Here is an 11,492-nt window from a genome sequence, read left to right as displayed (position 1 = left end):
CAAAGTATCGCTAGAAGACCAGAAGGGTTCAAATCCACTATATTGCCAAAAATATTTGCTCGTCTGCCTTCATACGCATATGAACTTGACTGACATCACATTTTTAATATGATGTGAATGCATGCTTCCTTTGCAGCTATAGCAGCTCCAGCGCTTCCGAGTGCTTTCCAAAAGGTTTAGAAGTGTGTTAATGGGAATTTGACTATTCTTCCAGAAACACATTTGTGAGTCAGACCAACAAAAGTATTCTGTCAGGTTGTGCGTCAGAACTCTGTGCAGAGGTGTCAAGGTCTACCACACCAACAATTCTTCAAAACATGGATGGCCTTTTTCTGTTCCAATTGTCATGTTATAACAGGAAAGGGCCATCCTGAAACTGTTTCCAGAAAGTTGGGACCATCCCACCTCCACTTTTCACTTGGCACAATGCAGTCAGACAAGTACTGTTGTCCTGGCAACCACCAAACCCAGACTGGTCTGTTGAATTGCCAGACAGAGAAGTGTGATTTATAAAAACACATCTCCATTCTTAAGTCTAGTGGCACCATGTTTTACACCACTACATCTGAGGCTTTGCATTGCACTTGGCAATGTAAGGCTTGAATGTAGCTGCTTGGTCATGGAAACCCAATCCATGAAGCTCTCTGTGCAGTCTTCTTGAGCTAATCTGAAGGCCACACGAAGTTATGAGGACTGCTTCCACTTGGTTACAACAGATGATTGTGGAATGTTTAGTAGCAAGAAAACTTCATGACTAGACTTGTTGCACAGGTGGTACCATTCTGGAATACACTGAGTTCCTGAGAGCGACACACTTTTTTACAACTCTTTGTCTGCATGCCTAGGTGCCTGCTTTCTTACGCCTGTGGCCATGTAAGTAATTGGAACAACTCAATTGATTTATTTGGATGGGTGAGTGAATACTTTTAGTAATATAGTGGAGGTCAGGGGGGAAGCAGGGCCTGTATGAAGACAGCAAGTGAGTGATGAGTTCTGGGGTAGAATTGACAGATGGGTTTCAGGAGGGAGTGGGATTATATCATGGACCAACTCTGTGCCTCTTCTTGTTCGCGATGGTTTACAGATGAGGTCAGGCAGGAGTCTTTGTGGACTATGATGTCTGCAGATGATGTTGTAATCTGTAGTGAGAGTAGAGAGGAGGTGGAAGAAAGCCTATAGAAGCAGAGGCATGCTCTGAGAGAAAAGGAATAAAAGTCAGTAAAAGCAGGACAACTACAAGACTGAGACAAGTGTAACAGTCACGATGCAAAGAGCAGAGGTATTGTAGATAGATGAGGTTAAATACCTGGGGTCAACCATCATAAGCAACAGACAGTACACAAGAGAGATGATAAAGAGAGTGCAGGCAGGGTGGAGTGGGTGGAGATGACTCAACAGACTGACAAAAGAGTACCATAACACAAGTACAAGAAATACCTTTTAGCAGAAAGGTGATTCAGTTCATGTGAACACACTGCTTCCTGTTCCCACTGTAAACACTGTGAAATGAACCAAACCTTTACCTGGATGACTAAGCATGCATCAAGTGTCATTTGTTTCAGTGGGACAACAAACTAAAAAGCAAACCAGGGAATTAACAGTGCTCTCACTCCAACTGCCAAACTGCCAAGCACTGTGCTGCAGAAATATCAAAACATTTAGAGAGGAGATCAGAGTTACATATAAGGAAATGTTCCTTTCCTTTCCTTTCCTTTCCTTTCCTTTCCTTTCCTTTCCTTTCCTTTCCTTTCCTTTCCTTTCCTTTCCTTTCCTTTCCTTTCCTTTCCTTTCCTTTCCTTTCCTTTCCTTTCCTGTCCTTTCCTTTCCTTTCCCTATAAATTTGCTAATACAAGTTGCCACAAGAGGGAGAAAGAGTCTACAAAATGTATCTCAACACTTTAAACGAGCACACACCCAAATAATAATAAACACCAAAGGAAATTTTATTAAAATAATAATTTCTTACTTATAACAGTGTTACATTCAGACTTCTCCATTACATACACCATAATCCAAAAATGAAAAAAAGTCTCCAAAATAATAATTTCATGCCTCTAAAATACATTTGGGCTCAAGTTTAATTAAAAGTGCATTTCTGGGGTGAATCCGCAAGGCAGAATAATTCTAATATTGAACCCCGGCTGGCGGAAAATATTAATTCTCATATTTCAAATTAGGCAAACCTGCTGAGTGGAAGGTATTTAAATAGGTGTGTCAGTTCAAATCCTGAAACTTACCATGCAATAAATTTTAATTTCACCATTCATATTAAATCCAATTTTAATAATGTCTCTATTAAAGATCCGAGATTAGATCTGTAACGACAGAGTCTAATCTCTTTTAATGGAATGCCTTTAATGTGCCAGTTTCTCTTTATTGTATCCCTGTAGATCAAATTCAATCTAGATGTGTTGGTTTTTTTTCTACATTTATGCTCTGTCTGCCCTTTTTGTATTCTTGTCCCCCCTTTGTTACACCGAGTTCCACTTGCACATGTACTTATCTATTTTATTTTTTTCCTTTTTGAGTATTGAATGGTGCTGCAGTGCGCGTCTGCTTTGACATTTGACAGACCATTCTGCTGCACACACAAATCCTCATTTGGAAAACACAAACCTTTTGTGAAATGCTCTGGATTCTTCAGCTTCACAATGTACTGTGCGGATTTCACGGAAGGAAATGCAGACAGCTGCTAATATGATAGACTCACAATATGTGAGTCATCAAGCTTGTGCAGTGAGTTCCTTGATTGATCTAAATCTTGCCTAATTTTATCTGTTCATGGAAGGCATGCCTCAATTCTCCAAGATCCTAACAATCACAAGAATCTCCACAATTTGAGAACGAGGCTTCAATGCAGTGCTTGGCAGAAATATTAGGCCGCAATGTTCCACAGCGGCTGTGCCGAACATGACCTCTCATTTTGTGTCACTGACTTACAATTGCAGTACTTCACAGATGTCAGTGCTGTCGAGTGTTGTCATCAGCATGTGTGAGCTTGATGTGTAAGGCTGACAAGCAATTTGTGGAGCAGGCCTGTGATTGGTTGGACTCTAGATGCGAACATGATTTGGGATTCAAGCCACCTTGCCGTGCAGAAAGTCACTTCTCACGGTGAAACGTTCCTTCTTTTCCTCATTATCCATCATTTCAAGTCACTTTGTTGTGACATGAAACAAGCACCATTAATAACATTGATGACCTATTTTTATTTTTGAGGACAGATCACAAGAAGTTGATGGCATTTGGGTTTTGCCTCATAATCAAATTCTGTTGAACAAATAGAGTGTGTGTAAGTGTTGGATGTTTCAGGTCACCCAATGACAGGGCATAAAGAACCTGAGATGTGCGTGGGCTTGACTCAGTTAGCACCATGGGGTGACTCGCAGAGACCTAACACTCGGGTTTTGACTGTTTCAGGACCATAGACAGCGCACAGCAAGACCCACTGCCTATGCTGCCATCCAGTGGACAAATGCATGACAATTCTTTAAATAAAGTTGACTATTTTTGCTTTATTTTTTGTGGCTTGACATTAACAAATTAACACAAGACACATCAGAATCAGAATCAGAAACAGAATCAGAATCAGAATCAGAATCAGAAACAGAATCAGAATCAGAATCAGAATCAGAATCAGAATCAGAAACAGAAACAGAAACAGAATCAGAATCAGAATCAGAAACAGAAACAGAATCAGAATCAGAATCAGAAACAGAATCAGAATCAGAATCAGAATCAGAAACAGAATCAGAATCAGAATCGTGTTTATTGGCCATGTATATGCGCAAACACACACAAGGAATTTGGTCCCAGGAGTAGATGGTGACTCTCAAGCACAGCAATGTAAATCACAGCAATATGTAAACGACACAATACACACACACACACACACACACACACACACACACACACACACACACACACACACACACACACACACACACACACACACACACGTACGTGTATACATATATATATATACACATACATATGCACATATGCACACATACATACACAAAGGTGTGTAAACCAAAAATAAATAACCAATCTAAATCTTACATACATAAAATACAGGATGACAGAAATGAAATGAATACCACAGAATGTACATAAGGTGCAGCTGCAGTCTGCTAGTGGGAGCAGTGTGACAGTTTGACTGTTTAGGAGGGAAATGGCTAGGGGAAAGAAACTGTTCCTATGTCGGATGGTCCTGGTCTGCAGGCTTCTAGACCGTCTGCCACAGGGCAGCAGGTCAAAAAGTCTGTGTCCAGGGTGTGAGTTGTCTGTGAGGGGGGCGCCAATGATACCCATACAGTCTGCACCTGTCCTGTTTAGTGGCTGCACCATACCAGACTGTGATGGAGGAGCACAGGACAGACTCAATGACTGGAGTGTAGAACTGGATCAGCAGCTCCTGTGGAAGACTATACTTCCCCAGTTGTCACAGGAAGTACATCCTCTACTGGGTCTGGATGGAGGATGGAGGAGGTCTCCCACTTCAGGTCCTAGGGATGGTGGTACCAAGGACACCGGGCTGTCTGATATGGTGAGGGGGAGCAGTGTTGAGGGATGTCTCCTGAAATCCACTGTCATCTCTACAGTCTTAAGCATGTTCAGCTCCAGATTGTGCTGACTGCACCAGAGTACCAGCTGCTCAACTTCCTGCATGCATGCAGACTCATCACCATCCTGAATGAGGCCAATGACGGTGGTGTCATCTGCAAACTTCGGGAGTTTAACAGCTGAGTTCTTGGAGATGGAGTCATTGGTGTAGAGCAGGGGTCGGCAACCCTAGGCACGCATGCCACAGCTGGCACGCGAAGGGTTAACTGATGGCACGACCATAGTTGGACTGGCCGTCGGGCATACCAGGCATTTGCTCTGTGGGCCGATGATTTATTTTTTTGTAACGGTATAAACAACGAAAGGTGGTGGATTGGCCAGCTGGATGCTGACCAGTGTGTAAAAATAACTCAGTTGTTTGGTGGTGGCTATGGCGTAGCTTCCACAGATTCAGTAACATTAGCAAGTGGTGGAGGCCAGCAGGTGGATGAGGGAAAGGGGAGGCAGGAGGAGCAGAGACCCGAGGCAGCCGCCGGTCCGAGTGTCTGTAGCTAGTGATTTCCCGCAGGTCCCTCCACACTGACGCAGGGATGTTGGTTGAGAGCCGTTCTTTCAGCTTCTGGGAGTAGATCTTTTTAGCTGCTTTGATCTCCCTGGTCAATGTGTTCCTGACCTGCTTGTACAGGGCCCTGTCACCACTTCTGCAGGTGTCCTCCTTGGCCTTAAGAAGATGTTGGATTTTAGGAGTTAACCATGGTTTATTGTTGTTGTATGTGCAAAAGGTCTTGGTTGGCACACACACATCTTCACAAAAACTGATGTATGATGTCACAGTGTCCGTCAGCTCATCCAGATTCTCAGATGCAGCTTCATGTAAAGTGTAACATGTAAAGTTCCCTTAAAATCCAGAAAAATAATTAAAATTAAAAAAGAAAATTAAAAGAAAATGTCATGTAAAACTATTTCATTTAATATGTAGGTTTTTCCAGTGTTTTCCAATAAAATAAATTTTTATCAAATTTTATTTTTTATGAAGAACAGGTGAATTATTCTCAGTAAACCATTATCTGTGAGAGGTAAACAACTCTACTGCACAATATAGTGATTGAAATGGTTTCTAATGGAATGACAAATTATGTATAAACACTGTTTATTGGGATTTTTGGTCTCTAACCCTTTTAAATAACTAAACCTGCAATGTTTATTGGATCAAACTGAGTCAGAGACATCATTGCTGTCCCCTGAGAAACATAACAGATGGGTTAGCCGTACATAAAAATTTCACAGGGGGTCACCACAGCGAGTAGCTCTGCATACTCGATTTGGCAGATTTTCACTGCGTGTAAAATAAATCACTCCAAGATCATTTTAAGTCAAAAAGTTTTAACTTTGGCACCCAATTTAAAATAATGGGAAAATGTTCTTTCCTGCAGTCCATCGTTGGCACACACTCTGCCTTTGTGAAGTTCAGATTGCTTCAGCTTTTGTTGCAATGTTGTTGTGCAGGACTGCATTGCAATGAAATATGTGTCTAATATTATTTTTCCTTCATATATGTGGATGGCAAATCACTGCAAAATTAACGCCAGCCTAACACAGTTTACTTAAGTGTCTAATAAAGTAGCAAGTGAGTGTATGTTAAAGAGAGGCTGCCTTGGAGTATTCCTTGTTAGCATATCTGGCACAAAGAAAATACCTTTGAAAAGAGACTTTTTGAAGAGCAAACAACACATTGCTGCCAAAAGCAGAAGCCGTGTGCTCAGCGAGTCGTGTGCGGCGATGTTCATCTGACTTGAAAATGGTGTGAAAACTGGTGAAATAATGCTCAGAGAGAAGTTGGGTGTGCAAACGTCTTGAAATATTAGCTTAATGAGGAAGTTAGAATATTAGGAAGATGGACAAAAACAGTTTGACTGAGTGAGGCCGTGGATAGAGGGGAAGTAAGCTGAGTGTTTAAAGAGGTCAGAGCCAAAAGCCAGATCAGAAGTGATATGGACGCAGAGATCATGTCATTCATCCAGTTTTCTATGAAAGGTCAAACTAGTCATTAGAGCAGAGCAAGGCGGGTACACACACACGCACACAAAGACACACACACTCTCAATACATCTGAGGTTAATATGAATCACATCATGGTTGTGGACAAAGAGAGCATGGCTAAAAACCCATCTGTGATTTAATTAAAGCTATAAAGAATGAAATGTCATCATACAGAATTATTTTTAGCTATAAAATAAAAACAATACAAAGAACACAAAGAACAGAAACCTCCGTGGTTGTGTACCCTCCTTGTTCAAGTCATGCACTGTCATTGTAAATATTAGTTGACTCCTCATTGACACTGACATTAAAAAAAAAGCAAAGGGCAGATCAGTATAAGCAGGTGGAGAAGAAAGGAATGAAAGAAAGAGTAATGAACGCGATAACTACACAAGCAGATACTCTCTTGTCTGCTCTCGCACACACAGGGAACTGCAGCTGACAGCTGTTAGATGGTGTATTGATTTGTCCTCGGCCTCCAAATCGGCCTGCCAGAGCTTGTCAGTATAATGGAAGAAAGAGAGCTTGAAAGAGGGACGAGTGAGATGGCGAGACAGCCAGAGTGAAAGCTAAAGGTCAAAAGGGAAATTTTGACCAGCCGTACCTCCAGTGCTCTGCTCATATTTCCTGTTGCATGCACATCGGTGCAGATGTTATGTATCTGTGAAGCTGCTACTTGTTTACAACCCGTCTGATCATCTCGTTTCGGCTATCAACAATGCTACAGCGTTCACAGAACTCAGCCGTTATATCTATGAGTGGCATGTCATTGTGAGAGATTAAAATGATGACACAAGTCATTAGGGAAAACTCACAGGGTGCATTGTGGAGGAAATTTCATATTTTCCACTTTTATCTCCGTGTATATTCTGCAAGCAGAATCAGCTTGCATATAAGGTTGACCTTTGCTGCACTGATCAAAACGTCCTCTTCTCCTTTGAGAAGCTCTCATCTATTCACTCTCAAATGTTAATTAGAGAACCGTGTTTGGTGAGGAACAGAGAAAGATAAGTGCACAGATGCAACCCTGGGAAATGACAGTTGGCTTTATTGGTAGACAAGGCTGAAAGGGACACAGACACAAATCCCCTGCCACCTGTTTTTCTTCCTTCCCTCTCTGCTAGGAGAGGTATAGGAGGTCGAGTGTAACTTTATTTCTTTTCTGTCTGTGAACTGTGAGTGTGCTTCCCTTTGCATGGACAGTCTGACCCACATGCATACACCAAAAACACATGAAATATTTCTGGATGAACAGCCATCCATTTTGTGCAATTATTTATAGTTTAAAAAAAATCTTCTTTTCTTCTTTTTTCCAGTCAGTTCTACAAATATACATTTCATTTTGACCTTTCTAAACATTCGGCTCCCCTAATAGGATATAGCACAATCATCAAGTCAGTTTGTCCAACACTTTTGATATCTGCAAAACTATTTTAACAACATCCCAATTTCTCTCAGATGTGGGCTGTGTGATGCACTTGGCGTAGTAGCATGGTAAAATAACATACAAAGACAAAAATAAAGCATACAGAACTACTAATGATCAGTATGTGGTCATGACCTTGTCAGCATGCTGATGATGGCATTCAAGTAAACACACTGCTGAATCTCTTGGAGTCTAAACTTAGTTTTGTTTTCCTTGTATCCTTCTGTGTATTGAGTATGAAACTGACTTTTAAAAAATGCACTCGTCAAGGTTGCTCGAACCAATGCTGCTCTCAGTGTCTTTCTGAGAATTGACACAGATCCTCTATCTTGAAATTTTTGCAATTTTGAATATTCCCCCCATAAAAAAGAAAACAAGAAGAACTATATCAAGGATAATGCATCATGCCCATAAAGTATTAAGCTTTATGACCACTCCATGCAGTGTCGGTGGAGCTTGTTAGAATCTGCAGACACTCATCTTTCAGAAACAAACTGAGAAGCAAACGACGTTACCTCTGCAAGGTCAAAAGTATCGATCTGTAAAACCTGAAATGAGGCACTGTGTGTTTATAGCTGTGTCTGGGAAGTAATTTGTCTTTACTTTAATTATAATGAAAACTTGTTGCATCTTCTTTTTTTTAACATCCCCCATTGGCACCTCACCTTCATCTTGTTTTGCCAGGAGAAAATCATCAGGATCAACCAGACGGAGCAGGAGGCATTAGTCTGCCCTCATGTGTTATAAGTTCACAAAATGAACATGAGGCCAGTGCATCGTAATTCATTGTGAAATGGTCACATTTAATGGTTGAAACCTGTCATTGTATATACATCTATAAAAAAGACCCCAGGTACAGGTTACGACATTCTACGGCTAATACATACATTATTATTAAATAATAAACTTTTTGTTCATTGTTAAAGTTACATACTGTATCATAGTTTACAAAATAGGATCAAAGAGAATTAAGCCATTAAGAATGTCTGGAGAAAAAAAAACTAAACTCCTATATGCGTCTTTTTATTATTTGTCCATAAAAAATACAATAAACACTTCAAGATTCCTGTGAATAACATAATATTAACTGGTAACTGATATTGGCTATTGAAATGTAAACTGCAAAAAGACATTTCTAATGTTTGTAAAGGCGTCAGAAGTCAGACAGCAAACTGATTTGTGTTACTGTATTTTACAGCACAGAGCAGAATGGAAAACCAACATAGCTTGTATCAGAGTTCCAGTAACCAGCTTGGCTGCCATCAATACAAAGTCAACCCCAAAATAAAAAACAACGGTGGGGAAAGAATGGTTCAGTCTCAAATCCACTTTATTTCATTTATTTTTTGTTGGTTTTTTTGTTGTCTTTTAGGTTTGTTTTTTTTTACAGTTCAGGTCGTCCTTGCCGGTTTCTCAAAGCTCTATGTAAAGCTAACTGTAAATAAGCCAGACTATGGTTATTGACTTCTCCAAAGTGTTAGTCCTCTTGTTGAAAAAACAAAAACAAAAAACAAACAAAAAGAAAAAACAACAAACAACACTCTGCTCTGTCAGTTGTTGGAGATGTGCAGACTCAGAGTCTGACTGAATAAATTTGTGACTTCTTTGTTAACTGGCGGGTTGACACAAACATGGGCTGCAGGGCTTTGTCCCCAGTTTGATTCCTGTAATGGGTTTCAGCATCCATTAGATGTCACGCATACACGTGCGCACGCCCAACTTTCTGGGGGTTTCATCCCATGATGAAGACAGGCACAGGCTTCAGGAAGCTCAATGACTTGGGTGGGAACCACTTTGCTGGGGGTGTAGTGGAGTCTTTGGCATGATGATTAAGCTGTATAAGGGGCTGTAAGTATACACACAAATACACGTGCCCTATATCAGTGTGTGTCTGTGTGTGTGTGTACTGCACTGCACTGCGACTTAAGAAGAGAGTGAGTACAAAAAAGAAGAAAAAAAGGTCAAAAGAGATGTCAGCTGTGGCCTTGATTCTGTTGCCGAAGAGGAGCCTCTAAAACCCAACTGAGACAAATCAGTTTAAAGTGGCTCATCAAATCCACCAGGGGGTAATGTAAGACAATAATCTTGTTTTGGTGTTTGCCTCTCAGGTCGCTGCAGTTGCTGTTGGTGATGATACCGATGACAATCTTCCAAAGTTCCTCTGTAGATTTTTCTTGGGTTTTTTTGTCAGCAAATCAAATATTCCAAAAATGCTGAGTCGCATTATCGTTGTCTAATGTCTGAATAATTTTGGTGAGTAACTGTGTGATGGACCGAAATGATCAATGCACTGTATCCTTGAAACATGTGCAAAACAGGAAAAAATACCAGCCTCCTCCTTCTTCTTCTTTGTCCTCCTACTTCACATCAGCCTTTAGCAATAAGACATTCACATCTGCAGAAAGAGGAACACAAATTAGCTTCGTCAAGCTGCACTGCATCAAAATATGAATGATCTGTCTTCTTGCCTTTCTCTTATATGTCATTCTTAATTTGTTTGCTTTTTTGGCCTTTATATTTGGTTCAGTGGGACTTTTTTTTGACTTAGCCATAACTCTGTTTGCAAAAAATGCAAATCCCCTACACATTTGTTTGTGTTTCTCTTCTAATTCTTGGCAGGTAGCTGCACACTAGTGTGACTTCTCCAATCCTGTTGTGCATATGTGGCTCAACTGGCAGGATGGCAAAAGAGGACAGTTTTTCTCTTTTTGCGTTGTGTGAAGTTATTACACATTTAAAATCAGTGGGTAAAATGGGCAAAAACAACATCACAGTGACATGTGTATTAGGCATTGGGTCATAACTACAGGGAGTGCAGAATTATTAGGCAAGTTGTATTTTTGAGGAATAATTTTATTATTGAACAACAACCATGTTCTCAATGAACCCAAAAAACTCATTAATATCAAAGCTGAATGTTTTTGGAAGTAGTTTTTAGTTTGTTTTTAGTTTTAGCTATTTTAGGGGGATATCTGTGTGTGCAGGTGACTATTACTGTGCATAATTATTAGGCAACTTAACAAAAAACAAATATATACCCATTTCAATTATTTATTTTTACCAGTGAAACCAATATAACATCTCCACATTCACAAATATACATTTCTGACATTCAAAAACAAAAACAAATCAGCGACCAATATAGCCACCTTTCTTTGCAAGGACACTCAAAAGCCTGCCATCCATGGATTCTGTCAGTGTTTTGATCTGTTCACCATCAACATTGCGTGCAGCAGCAACCACAGCCTCCCAGACACTGTTCAGAGAGGTGTACTGTTTTCCCTCCTTGTAAATCTCACATTTGATGATGGACCACAGGTTCTCAATGGGGTTCAGATCAGGTGAACAAGGTGGCCATGTCATTAGTTTTTCTTCTTTTATACCCTTTCTTGCCAGCCACGCTGTGGAGTACTTGGACGCGTGTGATGGAGCATTGTCCTGCATGAAAATCATGTTTTTC

General features: G+C 40.5%; 1 protein-coding gene across 3 annotated transcripts in view; it reads right to left on the bottom strand.

Moving 5' to 3' along the window:
* Positions 1 to 8,814: 8,814 nt before the first annotated feature.
* cntfr (ciliary neurotrophic factor receptor) overlaps positions 8,815 to 11,492 on the bottom strand; it is a 231,101-nt gene continuing 228,423 nt past the window's right edge. For all 3 annotated transcript variants that reach the window (XM_026174227.2, XM_080304418.1, XM_080304420.1), the window contains one exon: positions 8,815 to 10,427. In XM_026174227.2, the coding sequence (XP_026030012.1) occupies position 10,427 (1 nt within the window). In that variant the 3' untranslated portion in view covers positions 8,815 to 10,426. The remainder of the gene's footprint in view (positions 10,428 to 11,492) is intronic.

Source organism: Astatotilapia calliptera, chromosome 7, assembly GCF_964374335.1.
Source record: "Astatotilapia calliptera chromosome 7, fAstCal68.1, whole genome shotgun sequence".
In the NCBI taxonomy this organism is placed as follows: domain Eukaryota; kingdom Metazoa; phylum Chordata; class Actinopteri; order Cichliformes; family Cichlidae; genus Astatotilapia; species Astatotilapia calliptera.
The sequence above is the reverse complement of the archived record's forward strand: the minus strand, read 5'-3'. Positions and strand labels throughout refer to the sequence as shown.